The sequence below is a fragment of the Lytechinus variegatus genome, chromosome 6, assembly GCF_018143015.1.
Source record: "Lytechinus variegatus isolate NC3 chromosome 6, Lvar_3.0, whole genome shotgun sequence".
Taxonomy (NCBI): domain Eukaryota; kingdom Metazoa; phylum Echinodermata; class Echinoidea; order Temnopleuroida; family Toxopneustidae; genus Lytechinus; species Lytechinus variegatus.
This window is the reverse complement of record NC_054745.1, coordinates 3,497,993-3,524,822: the sequence shown is the minus strand read 5'-3', so window position 1 is coordinate 3,524,822 and position 26,830 is coordinate 3,497,993. Positions and strand designations below refer to the sequence as shown.

At 35.3% G+C, this 26,830-nt stretch overlaps 1 protein-coding gene across 1 annotated transcript in view; it reads left to right on the top strand.

The window, feature by feature from the left end:
• Nucleotides 1-20,213, top strand: part of LOC121416855 (zinc transporter ZIP12-like) — a 28,655-nt gene extending 8,442 nt beyond the window's left edge. Inside the window, exons 2-12 of the mRNA XM_041610372.1 lie at nucleotides 5,057-5,347; nucleotides 8,092-8,299; nucleotides 8,867-9,087; nucleotides 9,554-9,725; nucleotides 10,551-10,720; nucleotides 11,781-11,933; nucleotides 13,103-13,207; nucleotides 14,132-14,183; nucleotides 15,327-15,479; nucleotides 15,853-16,040; nucleotides 18,041-20,213. Coding sequence (XP_041466306.1) covers nucleotides 5,057-5,347; nucleotides 8,092-8,299; nucleotides 8,867-9,087; nucleotides 9,554-9,725; nucleotides 10,551-10,720; nucleotides 11,781-11,933; nucleotides 13,103-13,207; nucleotides 14,132-14,183; nucleotides 15,327-15,479; nucleotides 15,853-16,040; nucleotides 18,041-18,175 — 1,848 coding nt within the window. The 3' untranslated portion in view covers nucleotides 18,176-20,213. The remainder of the gene's footprint in view (nucleotides 1-5,056; nucleotides 5,348-8,091; nucleotides 8,300-8,866; nucleotides 9,088-9,553; nucleotides 9,726-10,550; nucleotides 10,721-11,780; nucleotides 11,934-13,102; nucleotides 13,208-14,131; nucleotides 14,184-15,326; nucleotides 15,480-15,852; nucleotides 16,041-18,040) is intronic.
• The last annotated feature ends 6,617 nt before the right edge of the window (nucleotides 20,214-26,830 follow it).

The window sequence follows — 26,830 nt, the reverse complement described above, 5'->3', positions numbered from 1 at the left end:
CGCTGAAAAAAATCATCACCCCCCCCCCCGCTCATCACTTTTTAGAGACTGGGCGGGAGATTTAAAAAAACAAAATCAGCTCGAACCCCCCCCCCCTTTCAAAAATCCTGCGTACGCGCCTGATGGTAACCATGGTAACCTATACAGTGAGTATTTCCCGAGTATTCATAGGCCCGTATTGTGAAGTCAGGTTTAACTTAGACCCACCCAATTAGGGTTCATTACCATCCTGTCTGTGGAGAATCTACAGGTAGGACTATGGTATGTCAATTTAGTACACAGCACAAAATTATAAAAAAAATCATTAAAATATCACTTTTGTGACCAAAATTTATAATTTCCTAACAGTTGCAATTTATTTTTCATTAGTAACTTGGGAGTAATTTTTGTATTCACAAGAGCGCTCAAAAACTTTAATTCTTGGGCATATTTTGTGTACGCCCTCTATTGGTGGAAAGTAATATAGCAAGACAATTGTAGTTTTCCAATCTCTACTTTTAATTAAGAAAAAATAATTCAAAAAATCAAATTTACTTAAGAGCCAAGTTATACGATGAATAGCTGTAATGGAACCTGACTGTCAAAAAATCAAGCATTTGTCCCAAAGAAAAAGAGAAAATAAGCCAAACATTGCCAACCTTATTTCACCACACAGGGAGGAGTAACAGAGAACAATGTTTTAACTTCTCATATGTACCACAATCAAACCAAAATATTGGGTAAAGCTTCTATTGCTGAAGCATTCAATAATTATTTTGTTGATATTGGTAAGACTACACAAGAAAAGATACCCATTTCCTCTTCTCATTTTCATGACTATTTATTCAATCGTGTACCGGTTTCACTATTCTTTAACCCAACTTCACATACCGAAATACTTAATGTTCTCTCTTGCATGAAATCATCTGCCTCACCAGGTTCAGACTGCATTGCAGCACATGTTATCAAGGCATGTATCCATTCTATTATTAACCCACTTTGCTTTATATTCAATGAATCAATGTCGCAAGGCACCGTTCCTGATAAACTTAAGACAGCTGTGATAGTACCTATTTATAAAAAGGGTGATAAGCATGACATCATTAATTATAGACCTATTGCCCTTTTATCTTTCTTTTCAAAAATGCTAGAAAAAATTATTTATACGCGGCTTTTTAAATTTCTCTCGTCCAATCATAATCTAAGTTATATATCTTGTGGAATTCCTCAGGGGTCTGTGTTAGGCCCCCTCCTCTTTCTTTTATATATTAATGATATAATTAATTGCTCCTCAGTTTTACGATTTTCATTATTTGCTGATGATACCACTGTTACACTTACTCACAAAAAAATTAATGATCTTATATCATCAGCAAATGATCAATTGGATAAACTACATAAATGGTTCGTTTGTAATAAACCACTCTTGAATTCTGAGAAGACCAAGTATATAATTTTTCGAGGAAGAGGCAGGACGGTTCCTCTGAATATTCATAATCTTATTATTGGTGGTAATATAATCTCTAAAGTTGACAGTATCCAATTTTTAGGTGTCTTTTTAAATGAATATCTTTCTTGGAAACCCCATCTCAACTCAGTTTGTACTAAAATATCAAGATCTATAGGGGTTCTCTGCAGACTTAGACTTTTTATGCCTCAGACTATTTTGACTTCTTTATATAACAGTATTATTCTTCCACACTTAAACTACTGCAATATTGTCTGGGGTCACACATTCAAAACCCACTTAGATAAGTTATGCATTCTACAAAAGAAAACAATCCGAATTATATCTAATGCTGCATTTAATAGTCATTCCAAACCGCTATTTACCCAATTAAACATTTTACCATTGAATGGATTAATATCATTGAATTCTCTTGTTTTCATGTATAAGTTCCACACTAAAATTTTACCTCCTACCTTGAGAGATATTTTTGTTCCAAATTCATCAATTCATGCTTACAATACTCGTCAATGTAATCTCATTCGTCTCCCTCAAGTTCGAACTTCTGTTGTTTCTAATTCATTTAAAATGACTTTCCCTAAATTATGGAACAAACTTCCCAATGACATTAAAAACAGCTACACTATTACCAGATTTAAAAAGTTGTGCAGGGCAATGTTAACCTCTTAACCTTCTGAAATAATTACCAATGTATTTTTTTTTTTTTTGCTGCATGAGTGTGTTATTACGATTGTGTTTTTTTTTGTGTGTGTTTTTTTTTATTTTTTTTATTTATTGATATATGTTATCCGGTGGCCCCTTCTATAAGCTTTGCTTCTCCGGGGTCACCTTACCATCATTGTAATTTCTGATTCATGGTTGTTGATTTGTTTGTATTGTTTTTGTATTTGATGGTTTAACAATAAATTGAATTGAATTGAATTGAAAAATTGAATTGAATTGAATCATAACCTTGTTCATAGAATGAGTGTCTTAGACCATGGTCTAACTCTGTGGTAAAATTATGGGAAGCAAAAATTCTCAAATTTTTTATTCAGTTGTATGTTTCTTATGTTTACTGTGCTCATTCCTGATTCATCAATGGTGAAGACAATCATCTATTTATACATGCTCAGTTTAACCTAACATACAGATCATATGGAGGATGGCCCATGTCAGCGGTATCAATAAAATAACACTGTTCTTCCATGGGGTCCTTTGAAGGGAATCCGGTGTAAAATACATATTGCATCGAGAAAACGTCGCAATGAATATATAAAAACTTTAATATACACTAATTAGATGTATATAGGTAAGAAATTAAACAAATATAAGTGAGATGATTTCACGTTGTGGACATCCTGAGTATTTGCATTCTAATGGACTTAGTAAAATGTGATTATTGGACCAAATGGACACAGCAAAAACTGTGGTGTTAACCGGTGTACATAGAGGACCACACCAGTTATTTTACACCGGTGTTAAATTGGTGGTGTTAGTTTTACACCTATAGGTGCTATTACAACACCGTTGGTTGTTACATTTACACTCTTTGGTGTTATGTTCAATCTTAAGGGTGTAATTTTAACACCTCAGGGTGTGGTCCTCTATTAACACCAATTGGTGTCAGTTTTAACACCACAGTTTTTACAGTGTATGAGGCTGGGTGTTGTTGGGTATCGAGAAGGGAATGATTTCTCTTTCTATTCCTTCTTCTTATGCATTATCGAGATTGGGGTCGTGAGGCGTGTCTGAGTGGATGTGGGTTTTTTTAATATAACTTCCTCAAATTATTTTGATTTAATGGTATTGTAAAGAAAAAAAAATCTTGTTCAACTTAACATTTGTTCACAGATCACACCAATTGGTGTCAGTTTTAACACCACAGTTTTTATGGTGGATGATTGACGAAATGTTGATGGACGGAATGGCATTAGACTTAGTGAAGGTAGACTGTGTAGTGAGTAGACGAATTGGCAATTCACCATTTCACACCGAGGACACCTCGACAGTGCGAATGTGAACTGTGTGTTTACATACTGAAGCGTATGGTTCCCACTATTAAAATGGTCTAATTCAACCGTGCTAAAATAATATCACACGCCGAAGAAGATGTTTACATAGTGGACTATGTAAATGATAATAAACCTCTTAAAGTATGTGATGATCATCTTCTTAGTTGTTTTCTTCCTATCTTTGTAATTCTTTCTTTCTTTCCTTTTTTCTTCCTTCCTTCCTTTCTTTCTTTCTTTCTTTCTCTCTCTCTCTCTCTTTCTTTCCTTCCTTCCTTCTTTCTTTCTTTCTTTCTTTCTTTCCTTCCTTCTTTCTTTCTTTCTTTCTTTCTTTCTCTTTCTTTCTTTCTTTCTTTCTTTCTTTCTTTCTTTCTTTCTTTCTTTCTTTCTTTCTTTCTCTCTCTCTCTCTCTCTTTCTTTCTTTCTTTCTTTCTTTCTTTCTTCCTTCCTTCCTTCCTTCCTCCCTTTTTTCTTATTTTATTTGTCTTATCGTTAGTACTGTCGTTCGCATCCTTGCATGCCATGTTCATGCCCATTACTCCCTCGCAAAAATATGATGATAGAAAATGTGTCTTTGCAAATAAAACTACTTATTTCAGGTCAACTGCACTCGAGAAGCATATTATGTGGATAACAATCATTCGCATTAATGCTGAATGAAAAAGGAACAAAAACTAGACCTCTTTTGATTCGCACTCTCGTTCCCCTGCTCGTTGAGAAAAGAAAGAAAAAGGCGAGTTTGACTTCATTTTATTCTCTGGTATGACCTATCCAACTATGCAACTTATACATACAGTGCGTTCCAGAAAAAAAAGGAAACCGAGATTCAATTATGTTTTCTTCAAAGCATCATATATTTCATTTTTCTTCTATATTTTGATACCTAATATGAGACGAACACTTAGCGCGTTGATGAGCAAGACAAGTTTGAAATTTTAATGTCATAGGCCTAATCAGGTTGCGTATGTAGAGAAATTGGACTAAATTGGTTCGTGATACGACTGTGCACATTCGATGATTGGCTCATGTGCATTTTTTGTACACCTTGTTGAGTTTCTCTCACTGATCCCTGAAATGAGAGTGGCTTCATATTCAAACGTATATCTCCGCCAATCGTTTTTTTACATGGCACAATATTCAGGGGCCGTGGAACGGTTTTCAAAGTGGCGCGGGGGGGGGGGGGGCTGACCATGCAAAAGTCACAATTATATGGTAATTTTTATGTTATGAAGCCTCCCAGTCCCCCCGCTTCCGTGGCCCCTAATATTTAGTGCTTGTAATCCGCCACGCATGAATGTTTTGCTAAGTTATTGGTCTCAAATTAAAACGATGAGATTCCACTCTTATTACAAGTATCAAATTTTAGTAAAAACATATTCAATAATCATTGTGAAATCTATCTCTGAAAATGGATTTCTTATTTTTTTGGTGGGACGCACTGTATAGCGTAACATGGGCTTTTCATAATTTACCAAGGGCACGTGGGAGTGATTGATCAATCTCTGTCTCTAAACGCTTCAACCTTAGAACAGAAATTTGACAAATATTTGTTGTCGTTTTTATGAATCTGAAGTTCATGGGCATACAAATATTACTCTCTTTCATTTGTTCTTTGCAGTGCGCCGTTGATTTTGTGACCGACCTGTTTACTGCCCTCAACGTTGACTCGACGTATGGTTTCAGCGAGGATGTGTTCCATGAAGCGGGGCCCTTGCTGCTTTATGCTCTGTTCGACTTGGAGGCCTTGTGTGCCGCCGGGCCTGGCGGGACGGATCTCGACGAGGAGGTGGTGTTTGGGAAGTTGATGTCCGCTGAAGAAAATGGGGCGAATTCTACCTTGTCGGAAGAGGACCTTGAAGAAATTTTCCACTCAATCAGTGAGAATTACACGGCAGAAACACAGACAACGGTAAATATACTTATTACATACTCTGGCATCATGAAAGCAAAATATATATTTCTACCACTCCTCCCCCCACACACACCCTCACACACACACACACATTTCTCATAACAATGTTGCTGGAATGTGATAATTGGGTAAATAGCAATGATAATAATGATACTTTTGTGGCCTCCATTATACTACCATGAGTACTTTTACTCCATGCACTACTAGTACTTGTACTACTACTACTGCTACTACTGCTGCTGCTGCTACAACAACAACTACTACTACTACTACTACTACTACTACTACTACTACTACTACTACTACTGCTACTACTACTACTACTACATGTACTACTACTACATGTACTACTACTACTACTACTACTACTACTACTACTACTACTACTATACTACTACTATTGGACAATTATAAAATCAGTGGCAATAATAGACCTTTACAGGCTTTATAATAGTTTTGATAGAAATTGATAACCCTTTTCACCATAAATTAATGCATCACAGTTAACGTATAAAACATTTTTATGAATATCATTGGAAACAGAAGGGAGTGTTGAATACCAAGCTTTTTTTTTAAAGTTTTTCATTCAACAAATTACAAAAGTTATTTTAAGGCCAGTTGTGTCTGACTAATAACGAGCACATTGTTCAATTTTAAGGGCAATGTTTACGCGACACTAACCCAATACCTTAATAACTGAAAAACGTATTATGTTAGAGTCGTATAATATAACCACTACCGCTAAAATGATAAACAATTTTCTATTCTCCTAAGAAACTAAAAAAAATATCATAAGATATTTCGAACATTCCTGTATTTCAATAATTTAAAGTGTCATTATACGTTTCAAGTTAATATCGAAAGTACAGTGGAGGATCCGGGGGGGGGGGGGGGGGGAATTGTATCGATTTGGTATAGTGCCGTCCTTTTTTTCTTTTTTGCTAATCAAATTTTTCATGGAAGAAATGACCTCAACTCGATAGTGAACTAGTGAAGATCCCCTATTTTTGCTTGTCAATTTTTTTTGGTCAAATTTTCCTCAAAATAAATTACCTCGATTTGATAGTGAAAAGCTTTTTTGGGGAAATCGTGGATTTGCCCTTGCTAAAGTATATTGCTAATTGCTTTGAAAAGACTGTAACATCAGGACTATCCCAAAGCAGACGAATATCTGCCAACATATGCAGTATGTAATTATATATATTCATTGGAAGGCAGTTCCCCATTTGAAAAAAAAAGGAAACATCATAAATGTCGCGAAGATTAAAGGGCAAGTTCACCTCAACAAAAAGTTGATTCGAATAAAAAGAGAAAAAAATTCTAACAGGTATAACACTGAAAACTTCATAAAAATCGGATGAAAAATGAGAAACTTATGACATTTTGAAGTTTTGCTTAATTTCACAAAACAGTTCCTGGTCGATATGCAAATGAGCAGACTGATGACGTCATCCATTCACTATTCTTTTGTATTGTACTATCTCGAATATAACATATTCCAATTTCCATCATTTTCAAGTGAAACAACGATTAATTCCTTCCTGAACATGTGGAATTACCATTGTTTAATACTATTACGGTTCAGTCAGGTAGTTTCTTATTGTCAAGTGGGTAAAAAGTTAAATATTGTATAATTCAAACCATAAAAAAACAAAGAAATTATTTCTTTTTTTATCGTTTAAATTTTACAATTCAGCGACATGCGTAATTGACAGTCGATGATGTCCCTCACTATTATAGTGCATATCTCTGTTTTGTGAAAAATAAGCGAAATTTTGAAATGTCATAACTTTCTTATTTTTCATCCGATTTATAAGATTTTTTTTTAGCGTTCTGCCTCTTTGATTTTTCCTGTATTTATTCGAATCAACATTTTTCTGGTATTAACTAGACCTTTAAAGATCATTTTGGAAGACACAACAACATACAACATTGGAAAGACTAAGCAGTCGATTGAATACGATGCCAATTTCAAGTGCATTGCTGTGCTCTGTTGATTTTATTGCGCTCATCTGCGGTATATATCCATGGCGTCATCTTATAACAATGGAGTTTGCATTACTTGCGTTTTGTATGCGAACTGCTCGCATTTTATTTCCTTCTTTTCCAGCTTAAACTTTGGACCGAAAATAACATAAAATAATTCCGTTCCTTAATCATGTAACCTAAGGGTTAACAATAACTCTGAACCTTAACCTTCTAATGTGGAATTGTCATTATTTTAACCCACCTTCATTTGATGAAGGGTTTTCTGTATGTAACACCTGCAAACAATGATATAATTAAAACAATAAAATTCCAAAATAAACATGAATGATTGACTTCACTAGGTTGTGCATAACTGTTTTGGGGAACTTATAGAAATTTTAGAATGTCATATATTTCTACTTGTACAATAATTTTTGATGAAATTTTCAGTTATGCTTTTGATTTTCTTCTCCTCTCATACACTGTGAGGTTTTTCATGAAAGAAGTATGTTTTGTTCACAATATTTTCTAGATAATTATCCTTGATATACTTACATTCCTAATTTTATTGTTGTTGAAAACTTAATGTGCTTCTCTTTCTTCACAAACGACATTTTGCAAAGTTCTTCTAGTTCTATAAATAGATATGACAATGATGGATTTCCATGCAGTTCAGGTTGATCGGATCCGTTGTAACTCTTTTTAAGATCTCGCTCCTTATAGCTGATCTAACTTGCGTTTGTCCCTTGCTTCTTTCATGAAAAACCTCACAGTGTTTCGATGTCGAATCGGTCTTTACTGCATCAGTCAACGACCACGAGGCGGGAGCGAACGAATCGGAGGTCCACGCCATCGCCGGGCTCGTAGTCTCCAGCATCCTCCAGGGATACTGTATCGGCGAGGCGACGTTGCCGTCGCCCGAGGCCTTCGTGGACATAATCTTTGACTCATTCGCCGAAGGCGGAGTTATTCCCGAAGAAGGTAACGTCGAAGAGCCAAATAGGAATAACTAAGTATAATTCCAAATCGGTCTGAAAAAGAAAAACACATAGGAAATGTATCGTGAGTAGCCCTCATGGATATTAAACAAATAAACAAAATAAACGAAGAAAAAAAAACTAGGAACAGGTTGATTCGCTTTGATTGTAATTGTTAAGTTAGCTGTGTCTTGGAGGAGTTTTTTAAAGACGGAAATGTTACTTAAGTATTTATGTGCAAGGGGAATGAGCCATATTTTCCATGATATTGTTTACTAGCTTAATTTGTGTAAAAAATAGATAAGATAACTTATTCCGCGTTTCTCTTCACTAGTGAAATGCCGCCATGGGCCTTTTGTTTATAGGATTTATATAATCAAAATAACACTTTCAGAATTGAGGTCTCGGCCTGTTAAAAAAACACATTTGATGTGACATTAAATTATATGTATACATATTAACAAATACCCCCTTGGAAATTGTTGACAATATAATTCTACAAGAAAGAGCTGTACCAATGAAAAAAATATCAAAAGGAATTCTAATGTCGCAATGCCATTTTCTTCTCCAGAGTTCGAACATATGCTCTCGGACCTTGGCATTGGTGCTTCCTCGGCCGAACACGATGACCATGCCGCCGACGCTGGCCATGACGACCACGATCACAGGCGAAGGCGTCATGCTGATGACATTTCGGTGGCAGCGGTGGGATACATCCATCGCGTGAGGCGGGTGGTCGATGACCACGGCCATGACCACGGTGCTCACTCCGATGAGCTCAATGTATCTGCTGTAGGTATCAAAGAAGGTTATCATAACCTGGAAACACCGGTCAGAAGTTATTCCATATACTATAAGTGTTAATATCTGCTGTCCAGAAAACAATACCTAAGAAGTGTTTGCGTATATTTTTTCCAGGGTGTTCTTATCTACTGGAACAATTTCATACCACGCACAACAAATGTTACTTGAACTTTATAAAAGTTGTTTAAAAGTTTAAATCATGCTTAGTTGTTGAAGATACTGATTAAACATTGCTGTTTGATATTACAAACACTTTTAAAACTGTTTTATTATACCTGCTGTATGCCCTAAACTCTTTGTAGTAAGCAGCATTTTAAGTAAATATGTGATGCGATTTAGACACTTCTGCTGTCAGGTGACCTATAAGGCCTGGTCACGTGGTAAGTTTATTGCACCCAATCAACTATTTCATGACACTGCTTCAGGTAATGACTTCCTCCTATTTACCAAACAGACATGCTACTCGGGGGAGGAACTCCTAGACATTCACGGAATCGATCACGAAGCTGGTATCACGGAGTCCCAGTACGCAGCCCTGGCCCCGTCATTAATCCAACAGATTTTATCGGGTGTCTGCAGCGCAGACGTACACGTGGATCCAACCAATACATACACAGATGCAGAAAGTAAGTGAACTTTGTAGAAGGGCGGGGATAACTTACCAACCCGCCACTGAGTGTGTTAAAATAGCTCGTATACCTCTTGGGAAAACTAGTAATAATAAATAACTATAATAGCTTATAGTCGTATTTGTATAGAGGAACTAAATTTTGAGATGAAATGATATAATTTTCTTTAAAAGTTTTTATTGGGTTTTCATAATTTTGTATAACAAATCAAATATAATTAATACAAGTAATTTGAAATATAACAGAATATATGAATAAGAAAAGAAAAAAAAGCAGCATACACATTATTAGTTTACATTAGAAGAAGTACAGCTTATCAACAGATAATACTTGATACACATGTAGTAAAAACAGTCACTTTGTCTCTTCTATTTATTACTCATCCCTATAGTACAGTAAAGGCAAGAATGTAATAATAGAGGAAGGAAATTATATACTTATCATTAACAATATAGTTATTGTGATATGAATGCATCGAATATTATTGTCATCATTAATATCATTATTATCATTTTTATTATCGTTATTATCATTACTACATGTTCCAGGTCTATCATCATAATGATTACCATTATTGTTCTATGTAGGGCAATTATTAATTCAATTCGTTACAGTATGTTAATGTCTAATCAACGTTCTAAGTATTAGGCAAATTATCCAACCATCCAACTAAAAATTGTCATATACACGGGTATTTTGTTTGACCATGAATTCGATTAATATGACGTCCTTTCATGATTCTAGAAAGTATTATTATTATTACGATGATTCAGTATATTTTGTTTATTTATCTATTTTTTATATCCTTTTTTTTATTTCCAGTTTGGGGCTACAGTCACTTAGCAGTACTGGTCATCAGTCTCGTCGCCATCCTTGGCGCCCTTTTTCTTCCCTGTATGAGTGGATTCGTGTATGAAGCCATTATTCAGACGATGATGGCCCTTGCCGTTGCTACGCTCACTGGGGATGCATTATTACATCTTATACCACAGGTAAAATAACGGGGATGCATTATTACATCTTATACCACAGGTAAAATAACGGTTCCGTGACTTTTGCTCCGCCGGCAATTGCTCTAATGAAAAATCTGGCACATTTTGCCACACTAAGCCAACTATGAAATATAATGTGGGGACGTCGTGTCCTATTGGTTACGATTCTCGTCTTACAAAAAGGAAGACGTGGGTTCAAATCCCAGCCATGACGTGTTTTCCTTCAGCAAGAAATTTACCAACATTGTGCTGCACTCAACCCATGTGAGGTGCATGCTACAATTCTTTGCACCGATGCAATAAGCATCTTTTAACAGCTGGAACTGCATGTGTACTATTAACATATGGTGACCACACTATGAACACACCATTAACACACCGTAAAGGCACTGTGAACACACTGTAAACACAATGTAAATGCACCGTAAAAACAATGTGAACACACTCCAAAGTCACTGTAAACACACTGTGAGCACACCCTAAACACACTGTAAAATCACTGTAAACACACTGTAAACCCACTGTAAACACACTGTAAAATCACTGTAAACACACTGTAAACACACTGTAAAATCACTGTAAACACACTGTAAACACACTGTAAAATCACTGTAAACACACTGTAAACACACTGTAAACACACTGTAAAATCACTGTAAACACACTGTAAACACACTGTAAAATCACTGTAAACACACTGTAAACACACTGTAAACACACTGTAAAATCACTGTAAACACACTGTAAACACACTGTAAAATCACTGTAAACACACTGTAAACCCACTGTAAAATCACTGTAAACACACTGTAAAATCACTGTAAACACACTGTAAACACACTGTAAAATCACTGTAAACACACTGTGAACATGTTCACAGTGTAAATAAACTGTAAACACACTTAAAACACGCTTTAAACACACTGAACACACTGTGACACACTGTAGCCACACTGTGAACACACTGTAAACACAATTTAAAACACACTCTAGGCCCAATGAACTTACTATTTAAATCAAGCAATGAAAAAAATGAATCTCTCTTTCATTTTATTCTCAGGCTGTGGGATTGCATGCACACGACGCTTCCGGCCACGCCCACACCAATCATGGGCCCCTCAATCCTGAACTAGCATACGTCTGGAAATGCCTGGTGATTGAATTAGCCATCTACTTCTTCTTCTTGGTTGAAAGGGTTTCCAGTTTGGCAAATGTAAGTAGGGGTGGAAAGCCTGGGGCCTACAGTAACTTGTTTTACCTTTTCCTCTCCCAGGCATCCTTGACTTTTACTGTAGGCATCCTTGTTCCTTTTCTTCTTTTGTTCTCATGCATTTGCTTTGTAACTTTATCCCTGTTGAAATGCCGGATAAAAATATAGCCCTAGAGTCCCTTGATAGTCTGCGAGACGGAAAACGGGGAACCCCCCCCCCCACGGAATTCAAAGGGAACGTTCACCCTGACAAGAAGTTTAGGGTAAAAATCGCAGAATGAAGGGTGAAAGATTAATGTTAATGTTAAGGAATATTACTCAACGATTAAAGAAAAATTATTAGAAGTTTAGAAAAAAAATGGGGGAATTTGTGACGTCATGCGATAAGCTTTTGATGTATTTCCATGTACCGTGAACTAAAAACAAATCAATGAAATGTCATTTCCTAAATTAAAGTGGTTTTTATTGTACCTTGATGCGCGTATACATAGGATACGTGCCTATGTGACGTCAAGAAGTATTACACGTATCTTAGACCCCTTTTAAAGGAGAATGAAACCTTTGAAAAAAAATAGCTTTTGTGAAAACAGAAAAATTAAAGAAACAGATCAACAAGAGTTTGAGAAAAATCGGACAAATAATGAGAAAGTTATGAGCATTTTAATATTGAGATCACTAATGCTATGGAGAGCCTCTCATTGGCATTGCGACAAAAATGTGTGATGTCACTTGTGAACAACTCTCCCCATTACTTTAGTATATATTTCACTTAACCTGCCTCTTTTATCACATCTATCAGTAGATTATATGCTCTTTCTATAGGAGGGCACGTTACGCAGATTTTTAAAGAATATGCCATGGATAAATAGTTTGTATCAACATGAGAAAAAGCAAAAAGAGACATTTTGAGGGTATTTTATATTTCATCAAAGGGAAAGTTGTTCACATGTGACATCACACATTCTTGTCGCATTTTTAATGGGAGGATCTCCATAGCATTCAAATGCTCATAACTTTCTCATTATTTTTTCTCAAACTTTCTTTGATCTTAATCTTTGATTTTTCTGTTTCGACACAAGCCTACTTGTTCCAAAGGTTTCATTCTCCTTTAACTATTTCTCGTAAAACTATTCGTGTTTTCTTTGTTTCTCTCCCCCCCACCCCCATTGCAGTTCGGCGGACACTCGCACTCCCATGAAGAGCCAGCAATAAACATGGAATCCACCGAGAATTCAGCCAAAGGATTAGGCAAAATGACCGATTCGAAGAGAAACTTGGTAATTAAAAGAACTGTTCAATTCAAATTGTACATTTTTATTTCATTAGGCATTGATATTAAATTAATTTAACTGAATTTTTAATACACCTCTGTCATCGATATTTCAAATCAACTATTCTTAGTGCATATACATGCTTTTTCAAAATTACATACGAAACGGATGTAAAATAAAAAGTTATGACATTTGAAAGTTTTTCTCAGTTTTAACTGAGAAATAGTTATATTCACATCCTGGTCCGACAGTCGGTATGCAAACGAGGAGATCCACTCACTATTTCTTTTGTATTTCTTTACCATGATTACATGGAATGTTAAATATTCTTATTTTCTCATCATCGTCATGTGAAACAAAGTTTTATTCCTCTCAGAACATGTGTAATTATTTTTTGTAACATTTCGTGGATCAAACAAGAGGGTCTTTATTCTCAAATCTGTAAAAATTGAAATATTGTATATTATACAATATTTCAATTTTTATTAATTCAAACTCTAAGAATCAAAAGAAATAGTGAATGAGGGACATCATTTCGACTCTCTCAAGAAATGTATCCACACTGTGCTGCACTCGACCCAGGTGAGGTAAATGAGTACCGGCAGGAAGTAATTCCTCAAAAAGCTGTGCGCACCAGAATCGGTAGACTAGCTTAGCCGGGGTAATATAGGAGCGCCTTAAGCACCTAGCAAGGTGAAAACATGCGCTATACAAATTCTATATTATTATTATTATTATTATAGTTCTATCACTAAGGTGTGTATGTAACTCTTTTGTGAAAAATAAGCGAAAATTTAAAATGTCTTTTTGGTGACATTTTCTGTGTTATGCTTCTTCTATTTTTCAATTTTCATTCAACTCAACTTTTTCTCTGGGGGGGATGGACTTGACCTTTAAGTAGAACTAACCTTTATTTTGTTCACCTGACAGGCAGATTCCGAGAACGGAGAAGTGGACATAAATGAGTCATATTGCTTTCAAGGTAAATACTGTGGTATTGCGTGTAGAGAGTATGATTTTTATATTGTAGTAGTAGGGTTATAAAGTTTATTGTACAACTCCCAAGAATGTTCTGTAATCTGATTGGTCCAAATCGGATCACATGATATTCTGCGCTTGCGTGCAGCATTTGTATAATATTTACACGTTAATATTTTTACGCCCTCACTAATGAAGCACATGTGCGGAGTCAAAACGCCTAACGTTGGTGGTTGTTAACCCAACACAAAATGACTGTGGGTGGTGTTGCAAGGAAAGATTTGCTATATGATTCTGCTACAGTTTTACAATTGGTGGATCAAGATTTACGATGTCTATTGTAGAAAATCAGGGCACCATCTTACAAAGAGTTCCGACAGATCCAATCAATATCAACTCTATGGAAATCCCAGGCCATAATTTTTTCTACCGGAAATTTGCACAATCTCCTACGTAAACAAAATGAATCACACATAATTTTCAAGAGAATGATGTTGATGTTGCTGGCCGTCCATAGCTGTGGTAGATCAGATCAATCACAACTCTTTGTAAGACGGGGCCCAGTTAAGACTACGTGTTGCGAGAGTCTAATAAGTAATCAATTCTCCCTATTGCAGGTAACTGTCCGAATCTGGCCGCCCGTGGCGCTTTTGTTTATAAATTATAATTCTTGTCTATAAATTTAGTAAAAAAAAATTCATTAAAAAAATTGTCGACTTACATCACTTATTCATAGTTTTCATATAGTCCAACTGTGTATGTTGTGTTTAATTCATTTCCTGTTTTTACTGTTTTGATAATAATAATAATAATAATAAAAACGCGTCTCGGAAAAGAATATTTTTCCAGATAGATGGTACTATATAAATGCCTATTATTATTATTATTGTTATCACTGGGCCCCGTTGTATTATGATAATTTTGTCAGTTAAAACATAGTACGCATTACATAACAGTACGCATGTACAGTTGTTGTAAACATGTTCGCTTCATTATTTTTTCTATATATGGAATTGCTTTCGTGTTTGATTTTGAAAAAAATCTTTCTATGCAAGAAAAAACACTTTGTCATCCAATGTTAACTTTCATGGAAACCTTGATTTTGATTGGCTGTTTACCTTTAATTGCCAACTTCGTATCTCTGCAGGGTGCGGAACATTGCCTCTCATGATCATCGTTGGGGACGCCCTGCATAACTTCGGAGACGGTCTGGCGATCGGTGCTGCCTTCACCCTCGGCATCCCCGCAGGACTCAGTACGAGTATCGCCGTATTCTGTCACGAGCTACCTCACGAGCTAGGTAACCTCGGATCTATTTTGAATGAAGCTATAACATGAAACCTTAAGGTCCCATTAAACGACTGTTACATATGAGTAAGGCCAAAATCCTTAAAAGATTGAAGAATTGGAAAAATATTTAAAACCATACTTAATTAGCAAAGATCTCCTGTTTCTACAACAAATGAAAAATAATAAGAATTTTTCTCTTATATGATTGTGTTATGATATTTCAATGAAAATGTATTCTTTGAAGTAGTATATTTTCTTTTGCGGTAATTCGTTTAATTTTCAAAATAAAATTTATTTCTGCCATTATAGTGAACTAGTTTTAGTTACTCCTACTAGTCCCATTTTGATTTGATGCATTTCTTATATTTCAATTTCTCTTCTAGGTGACCTGGCCGTCCTTCTGAATAATGGCATGCGCCTCTTGACAGCGGTGTTTTGGAATTTCATGTCGGCTTGCGTTTGTTTCGTGGGACTGTGGGTCGGCATTCCTCTTGGTCAAACGGAGAACGCGAGGGAATGGATTTTCGCTGCTACCGCCGGCACGTTTCTCTACGTTGGTCTTGTTCACATGGTAAGTTCAGCAAACTTTTGTCAGTATTACATCGAATCAGGTGTGCCACAAGGGACCGTATACGGGTACAGGTTGTGTGTACCGCAAGGCTGGTAACTAGGTCCGCTATTGCATTAACCCGATATACGGTACAACAGCTATATTGATTGTGGGAACTTCATGATCCACACCTACAAACATCTAACAATGTAATTGAGTCAAATTTTGGACAGTTGTACTGGAAGCTTCCCGTCTGAAAAAAAACACACGAGAAATGAACTACATTGTACACAGCAAGAACTGTGGTGTTAACCGGTGCACAAAGAGGACCACACCAGTTATTTTACATCGGTGTTAAATTGTTGGTGTCAGTTTTACACCTATAGGTGTTATTACAACACCTTTTGTTGTTACATTTACACTCTTTAGTGTTATGTTCAATCTCTAGGGTGTAATTTTAACACCTCAGGGTGTGGTCCTCTATTAACACCAATTGGTGTCAGTTTTAACACCACAGTTTTTACAGTGTATGAGGCTGGGTGTTGTTGGGTACGAAACGGTATAAAAAAAATCCGATTTTGCAGTATCGAGAAGGGAATGATTTCTCTTTCTATTCCTTCTTCTTATGCATTATCGAGATTGGGGTCGTGAAGCGTGCACTGTTAGAAAAAATAAAAGAAGTTCCTGCAGCAGAGTCTCGAGAACACCTGTAATCTTACCGAATTGCGTAATAATCATTCTGTAAATTCATAAAACAAGAATTTTTCTGCAATTTAACAGAACAGGTCTGTTTAAAAAGGGGAAAAGGGTGTTTTATTCAAGGAAATTTGTAAGATTCCATACATCAAATACCAATTTCCTGTAAGATTACGCAATTCGGTAAGATTACAGGTGTTCTCGAGACTCTGCTGCAGGAACTTCTTTTATTTTTTCTAACAGTGTGTCTGAGTGGATGTGGGTTTTTTTAATATAACTTCCTCAAATTATTTTGATTTAATGGTATTGTAAAGAAAAAAAAATCTTGTTCAACTTAACATTTGTTCACAGATCACAAAGTGTGTTTGTGCTTTAAAATTGAATTATAATCATAGAGATTTTAGAGTCTAGAAAATGTTGAAGGTTCTGTTTTGTATTAGTATTCCCTTTGTGATTATGAATATTTATTCCAAGTTTACCTATAGAATAAATAATTCAATATGTTTCTGTATGAATTCTGATTCAATTATATCAATGATTTCATGCTATTTTATAATTTTCACTTGTTATATATCATCATGAAGAAGTAAAATATGATTTTAAAACTAAAAGAGATAGATCTGCCATAAGATGTATAGCACAAAATTTATTGACACCCATAGACATTATGTGTTTAATTTGGGTGTTGATTTTTTTTTCATGAGTAGCCTTTTTTCTGCATTTTCGTTGAATCGCAATTTAACATTTGTTTCATGCTTTAATGATAACAAAATGTTAAGGATACCATGAATATGTTATTCGAACTTTTGATTTGTTGTTTACGGACCTTTCTCTGTCCTCGATTGTTTCTCATGGTATCATAATTGATTGAAAAGGAAAGAATTTGTGCCTTCATGATGTTAAAGCTAAATGATAGTAGTTGCAGTAAAACACTAATTTAGTGAGAAAGTCTGTAAAACCAAGGTTAAGTATAACTATATCATCGTGGATCTAGATCTGGTACAGCTACATAAACTGAACTTTGTGAAATCATAAAATCTAAGCTGAAATACGATCACATTGAAGATCACCAACACAGATAGGCACACGTAGGATAGTGTATTATAAAGACCCGACGGAAGTGACCGACTCCATGCTTATTTTGCTTATTTCTCAGCAATTACACAATTTCTTCCAGAATCCTCTGGCACATATTTTTTTTATTCATACAAAAAGACACTTGGGTGGTCACTATATTGGATTCTGTAAAAAATCATTTTGAGATCGTTACCAGAACTGGAATTAACCTTTAACATTATCTTTTTTTTCTTCTCTATTTTCTTCAGCTCCCTCTACTCCATAGATACAAGGGACCCAGAAAAGGTGTCATATTTTTATTCCAGAATTTAGGCTTCCTACTAGGTATGGCCATAATACTGATTATTGCCCTCTACGAAGACGCCATCAACGTCGCAATCTAAACATGGCAACATTCGGGAGGACGCTATCAGCGTTGCAATCTGAACAGGGCAGTCTTTGGGTAGATCAAAATATCACAACTACTACTGACTTGGAACTATCTTCAGCGTTAATGAGGGAAGGATTGTCATTCTTTTAAAATTGAATTTTGATTAATAATTGTTATAATAAGAATTATACCGATGGACCAGCCAACTCGGTGTCCCATCGATTAAAATAAAAGTAAACAATAAACAAGTGATGTATTTCTTATGAATGTATATCTGATGATACTACGTTAATTTTCACTTCACGTTGGCTGTCATAAACAATAATTATCAGCATATATGAATGCATTCCTATTTTTATATTTCATTCATTTTCATGTTATTACCGATGTTCCTGCTTTGTTCTCTCTGGGTTATATTTGTAATCCAAAGTTTTTGTGTAATATAACCCTTACTTATATTTTTTTATTTTAATATACGATTCCTTTATTTGATGTAATCACAATGATGTAATCACTGTAAAAATTGTAGTTTTAAGTAAAAACTGACACCAATTGGTGTTAATAGAGGACCACACCCTGAGGTGTTAAAATTACACCCTAAAGATTGAAAATAACACCAAAGAGTGTAAATGTAACACCAAAGGTGTTGTAATTACACCAATAGGTGTAAGACTAACACCACCAATTTAACACCAGTGTAAAATAACCGGTGTGGTCCTCTATGTACACCGGTTAGTAACGTTGTTATTATTCATAATGATCTGGACTCTAAAATGTTTTATAGTTACCTATACATTACTACCGGTGTGTTGGCTCAGTTGGTAGAGCGTCCGTCTCACAACCGGGAGGTCGGGGGTTCGAACCCCTGAAGCGTCAGACAAAAAGACGTTAAAAGATTGGAGATGCTGCTACCCTGTTTGGAGTTCAACGATTAAAAGGAATAGAGTCTTGTCGGTCTGGCGTTGCACAGTGGGTGCCGGGCCCTAGATCAATTGGGAAAAGCAAACTTTCGGAGTATTTCATTTCATGTCTAATTCTAACAATAAATGATGGTTTGTCATTTTCATTACTTCCTTAGTGTCCATTAGTGCCCCATCTCAATTTATTTCTTTCATTTGTAGTGTTTTTCAGTGAATAAATCATACTATTATTTTTTATATATATCTGTCTCGTTTTCATTTATGTAAAAATAATCCTTTATTTATGCTCCCAAGCATTGCGTATATATTTTTGATTCAGATTTTTATTCTATTTTCGTGTATAATATGATGGTTTATGTCAGAATTTTTATTCTGTTTTCATCGTGTCATTGATGAAAAACACCTTTATGCTGATATTTTGTACCTGGATTTTAATAAATGGCAAACAAAATAGCTAAGAGCAACAAAAAAGAAAAGGACCAAATAGAAAATAAATAAAAATGTAGCAATGATTTTCTAGCTTGCATATATATAGGACATATAATACGTTGCATTTCTGAAATAATAATGCATTATTTTTTAAAAACCTGAATGGAAGAGGGATATAAAGTTTGAGTTCATTTCTTGCATTGTATGATGTGATTCAATCTGAAATACTCTTGAATAGGAATGTTCAAAATGGCCAATGTGTTGGACATACGTCTGACCAAATAATTGTCTAGATTTACTAAAATTATCGTTAAGTAGAGCCTGAACGATTTCTTTTTAATTGTCCAATATTTTTGGTCGGATACCTATTTCTCAACAAATTGGTTATTCTAATTAATAGATTTTGTACAGATTAAATATGTATAATGATAAGCCCTGATCATCATGCCTTTTAAACAAAAAAATTTTATCCAATATTGGGTAAAATGGGAACATGCATGTTGGTTGGGTAAAAAGATACTAAATATAATATGAATTTTATGTATTCTTGCGTTGGAACTAACCCTTCAAACATGCAATTTGCCTGATATTTGGGGAAAACTTAACCAACATGCATGTTCACTTTTTACTCAATGTTCGGTTATATTTATTCGCTATTTTTTTTAGAGTGTAATGATATTGAGGTTATAGAAATACTTATTCGAGGAGTCGAGAAAAAGATGTTAGTAATCATTTGTCTTCAGATATTTTTTTTTTTTTTTGGGGGGGGCTTTCCAAATTCTCTGTAGATTTTTGCTTAATCAGATTTTTTCCCCTACAGAATATGAAAATCTGCATTATAATCTCGCTTTTTCGCCTTTTATAGTAGTTAATCTGAAAAAAACCCGGAACATTTTAACTCCTTTATCTAAAGGAGAAACCTGTGCTTTATATTTGCTTCGATTTTGGCGAAATTATGTTATGAAATGATACAATTACAACGTCGATTTATCGGTGCATATTTATGAAGTACTTTTGTATATACATTTTAATTCTTCCTTAGTCGAGTTCTGTTTTTTTCTATTGTTTAAATTTTAACCTTATAATGCCCATTCACAATGTTTCGCGCAATTTTTAATGAACTCATAAAAGTAGCTCCATTGTTTGATCACACCTATATAAGTGTATTCAAACAATCATTAGTCTAAGGGTAATAGAAATTAGAGCTCTATATGCAAGGCGTAAAACATTTTGTTTAAATAAAGAAATGCATTATAATGTGTTACAGTCTGGATTGTAATGTGAAATGACCCCCTTTAATTTGAGTATTTTACCAAAGTGAATCACATCTCTACATAGTTCACCGTGTGAACACATTGCGTACACTCACACTGTAAAAGTGTCCACAGTGTGAAAGTATCTTTACACTGTTCAATTGAAAATGTTTTCAATGTGAATCACATCGTCACATATTTCCTTATGTGAACGCACTGTGAACGCATTTTGGACATTAACAATGTAGAAGTGTCCATGTTGTGATAATATCTTCACACTAATGTATTGAGAATTTTGGCAGTGTGCATCACATATCTACATAGTACATTATGTGAACACACACAGTGAACTGTCCATGGTGTGATGATATCCAGTCAGACCGCAGGTCCCTGTGCTAATGAGCAAAAAGGCCAGATTCATCCAAATCATCTCGTGGCAGAATCCTCCTCCTTGCAAAATCTCGTGATTCGTGAGATTTTCTTTCTCTTAGAATTTACCTGATTTAACCTCAAGTAAAATGAAATATCATTGCACCATCAGATAGAGTAAATGTTACTCTTTCATGTTGGTCATTTACTTTGCATACAATATTTTGATAAATAAGTGAATTCCTGCCCTGAAAACGTGCCTCAAAACTGAATTTTCTTCCTCTGTTTTCTTTTGCAAATTGTGCAAAACTTTTTATTTTGAGCCTCAATGATATATATATCACCGTAAAGCTGAACTTCTCTACTTTCTCACTATGCCACTCTTGATATGCGGCACCTTTTAATCGGGTCAAGATCACACTTTTCCCACCAAGGTACAAGACGAGATTTATGAAATTTGTAGTTGCATGAAATCCAGAGTTCTGATTGGCTGGATAAGGTTTGCACAACAACAGGCGCGGGTAATTTGAGGAGATTACCACATGGGGAGTGTGACCTTCTCATGAATCCATGCACTGGAACCGTTGGAATTTGCCAGTGTGTGGTCTCTTTGACCAATCAGAGTGCAGTATTCTTGTTTTCAAGCTGCTTTTTGTACTTGGCCAATGAAAAGTGTGATCTTGACCCGATTAAACCAATTGTTATTTTGAAACCTATACCATTTTAAAGCATACATATTCAGCTTTATCATGATCTAAAAATATTTTGGGCTCAAACAAAAATAAAGAGTAAAAATTGCAGATTTTGTCAGGTGAAAATAATTATTTTGTAGCATGTTTTAGATCAAATGTTTAACCTATATTACAAAGTCTTTGAATAAATGCAAACACATGACCTGAAAGAATGATTCTTCTTCTTTACAATGATACCAACATCATAAAATTTGATGCCCAATTAAAGCAGCAATGACTAAATGAAAAGAGGTGTGTTGGTCCGCATCAAGCTCATTAAATATGCAAAACCCCTATAGTCATGAATATCACTTGGATGAAAGAAGCCTTTTTCTTGGGACCTGCCGACTGACTGTATCTTCACACTATTGAATTGATAATTTTGGCAGTGTGCATCACATCTGTACATAGCACATTATGTGAACACACTGTGAACACACACAGTGAACTGTCCATGGTGTGATGATCTTCACACTATTGAATTGAGAATTTTGGCAGTGTGCATCACATCTGTACATAGCACATTATGTGAACACACTGTGAACACACACAGTGAACTGTCCATGGTGTGATGATATCTTCACACTATTGAATTGAGAATTTTGGCAGTGTGCATCACATCTCTACATGTGAACACACTGTGAACATTCACATTGTAGAAGCGTCCACAGTGTGAAATGCCCTTCATATTTGAGTATTTTAACATAGTGAATCACATCTCTACATAGCCCATCGTGTAAACGCACTGTGAGGCACTGTCTTCAATCGTGTGACCATTTTTATAGTCATGTACATACACTGTAAAAACTGTGATGTTAAAACTGACACCAATTGGTGTTAATAGAGGACCACACCCTGAGGTGTTAAAACAACACCGTAGAGATTGAACATAACACCAAAGAGTGTAAATGTAACAACCATAGGTGTTGTAATAACACCTATAAGTGTAAAACTAACACCACCAATTTAACACTAGTGTAAAATAACTGGTGTGGTCCTCTATGTACACCGGTTAACACCACAATTTTTACTGTGTACATCTTTACTATTGTTAATATTTCATTCTGTTTACTACCATGGTAACAGCGAGGGTTCACATTTAAGATTTCCATGGTAATTGCCACAATGGCATGGCTACCACAGTTATAACTTTTTATGCTGCATACTCTAGAACGCGTCTGAACTTCTAATATCGAGGTATGAGGCGCTTTATGGCCCATAAGCAAGTATATATGTAAATGAAGGTGCCTCAGTAGTGGTAATATGAATGGGGATATAATGCTAATGTATTCATTTATTCAGTACTATTAACATTTTTCATTATTATAATTCATAGCTACTATCACTTTTTATGTGAATTTTAAAAACTGAAATGTTAAAACAGTATTTGAAAGGTTAGAGAAGGGACAAGTTCGTTTTCAACTTGTTGCATTTACTACTTTCAATTGTTCGATCCAACACTTAATCAATGGATGAAGTTTTATGCACGGTTCGATAAATCATTTGAAATACGGTTATCCCTCCTCCGACCTTTCTATTGATGATTTAACATTTCACGTATTAGTGTGTATCTACTCTATGAGCAGAGGGTAATAAATATTTTAAACGGAAATATTACAGGCATAATTCATGTGTACTTAGGTTTGGCAAGAAAGATTCTCATCAATGTAATGATATCAATAATTTAGAATTCATCATATTTTTTAATCTCAATTACAAGAAAAACATGTTTGTCAGTGTTTCTGTATGCTTGTACATTTCGGCAGATGTTTACGAACATCGCGTATTTTACTCTAGATATTCTGTCATGACCGTTATATGTAACTTATATAAATTAACACTCAGCGACATTACTATTGGTGTGGTTAATTTTAAAAGAGAGCTTTTTGTTTTACTGTTAACCTATTTAATGTGTGGTTATTCTCAGAAATAAAGTAAATTAAAGAATATATTCGTATTGGTCCCTTGGCTATTTTCTTGTGAATGCTACTTCTCCTGATTTTATTCAAAATAATAATATCATTTTGTTTGGCTTCACCTGTGCCTTGAAGGAAAAATGTGACCTGAATTACTGTGACCCACACAGCAAAAACTAATGTTAACCGGTGTACATAGAGGACTAAACCAGTTATTTTACACCGGTGTTAAATTGGTGGTGTTAGTTTTACACCTATCGGTGTTATTACAACACCTTTTTTTTGTTACATTTACACTCTTTGGTGTTATGTTTAATCTCTAGGGTGTAATTTTAACACCTCAGGGTGTGGTCCTCTATTAACACCAATTGGTGTCGTTTTTAACACCGCAGTTTTTACAGTGCACGTAACACTCCTCCCAACATACCATGTTGGTAGAAAGTAATATGCTTTTCAACCGCATTTCATTAGCCCCTTTCTTTTTTCACACAGTGTTTCTTAACCCCATAATATTTGCTTATCCGGGGTTAAAAATACTATTTTTTTTTGGTTTTTTACGAGAGTGTCTACATATCTCTATGGGGAAATGAAATAATCCCAATCAAAATTTTGTGACACGTCTCAAAAAGTAAAAAAAAAGATGTGTTTTTTTTTCTCACCAATGTTTACTATATCAACTTTACACTTATTGTTCAGAGCTTAAACAAGTGTATAAAATATCAAACAACGTTTAACTATTAATCTTTGCATAAAAATAAAAACAATGTTTTCTAAGTTAATCGGATCACTTTTTGTTTAATCTCCTTCAGTTGTACTCGGCTTGTTATATCTTTGTTTACTTGGGGGAACTGACATCGCAAAGAAACGCATACATTCGTTATTCTGAATCTTCGTTATTCCGAAGGTTCGTATTTCCGAAGGTTTGTTAGTCCGAAAACCAAATGATTAACGAACCTTATTTCGTTTTCGGACTAACGAACCTTCGGAACAACGAACCTTATTTCGTTTTCGGATAACATCGAACCTTATTTCGGTTTCAGATTATCGAACCTTCGGAATAACACCACAAAAGTTCGGATTAACGAACCCTTTTACGTTTTTGGATTAACGAACGTCGAGGTATAGGCAATTTACGTGTTTCGGAATTACAAACATTCGGAATTACGAAGTGTAATCGCAAAGAAAATAATAAGTGTATGAAAAATGAATTTACAATAAAGCAAAGTAGTCAGACGCTTATCTTTGGGTGCGGATTGCGTGGGGCCATGCGCCCTCTTTTTTTCACCCATAAAAATACCGCAATGACTCCATTATGCTCCTTGGACATATCAAACGGGCAGGTGAAAATCGGTCCTTATTTGGAAAGAATCTCTTTTCATTGGATTAATGTTTCAAAGGCCTTTTTCTTGAGCGAGTGAAATAAGCGATCTCTTTAGGAGCAGGTGTCGCTCATTGTTTTCCTATAGAGCGAACAAAAACAAAATCACCGTCCCTCAAAATATTATGGTCAATCCAGAAATAGCCTTTGACAGTAGTGGAATCTCATTCAAATATGGATATCATCGAATAGACTTACACAATTTAGAAAAGACAAGAGACAATATGAAATCTATTTTCTTAAAATATGCTGGGATTGACTGATATGGTATAGTTTACCGTTAATACAATTTAAAAAGTTTATATCAACCAGATGTTACATGGAACGGAATGAAAAAAATGAGTAGTTCTGAGGATGGATTATTTGGAATAGACTAAAGTTGGATATTATATGATAAATACCGATTCGTATTCATCAAAATAAAATGAAGACATATGGACTAGGGTCTACATTATTCAGGATTTTAAAAAAAATGTTACAATGCATAGATAAGATAAACCCCAATCTACTGCATTATTAATAAATATTAGTATTTACTGCTGTTTATTTTCTTGAGCCAGCGACCCCCAAAATAATGTAATTTCAGTATAAATATGCATATAGACTGTTTCCGAAGTAAGGCGATGAAAATCATTTGACCGTCTGATAGCCTGATCCTTTCATGACAAAGATGAGATTCTTGCGATGTAAAGAAATGTTACCCCATTCATACCCAAATGCATTTATTGATTTTCGTCGTCTGAGTAATGATTTTCATCAGCAGTCCTAGGGATTGGGTGATTATCGACCCAATTATGGCCTGTATTCTGAACTCAGGTTTAACTGAAACCGTGCATGGTCTACCTCTGTGCTACAATGATGGGAAACCAAACATGTCATTTGTTCTGATGGTAGGCGTATGGTTATTGCGTTATTTCCTAGTTCTTCAATGGTAACGACAATTATCTTATGTTTCCGTCCTAGGGTCAGTTGCAGAAAGAGTTGCGTTTAAACGCAAGTAAAAAAAAAATCAATCGCAAGTCCAAAATGCGCGCCGTTGATTGGTTGAAAATCAAGTTGCGCATGATTTTTAGAGTTGCGATTGATTGCAACTCTTTCCGCAACGGACCCCTGGACAGTTAAGAATGATCTGAGAGTAAAATGAGCTTAAACTGTGAACCTCTTCTATTTCAGATTAATGCCACAGTTGGATATCCATAGATAAACCACAACTTTAGACCGGAGTTAAAATTAAACCCGACTTTAGTATACGGGTCCATGAGTTTGTTTCTAACAAAACATACAATAACTTTAGGCGTATCAAACGAATAAAACCATAATAACTCTGCTGGGGGCAAGATCCCTCAGGGATGTCAATGAGGAACTCGTTATTCTAATGAAAATTAGTGATGCCTGCAAACTGCATGGGGGCGGGGGGCTTCTTCAAAGGACGCCATAGCAACTCGTGTCAAAGCATGCACACAACGAGTTGCCTTTTCGCACCGCTGTGTTTGCATTGTCATTGCACACAGGACTTTGGAAAGTTTATGGGACTATGTAAGTGCCGTGTGCAAATAAAGAACTCGCCGTCTCTCTCTTCCCCATAGCGGCCTGTGTTATTCGCGAAGGTTTGAAGTATTTGCACACCACCCCAAAGCTTTTCACTCATTTTGACACAGAACTTTGGACAAAC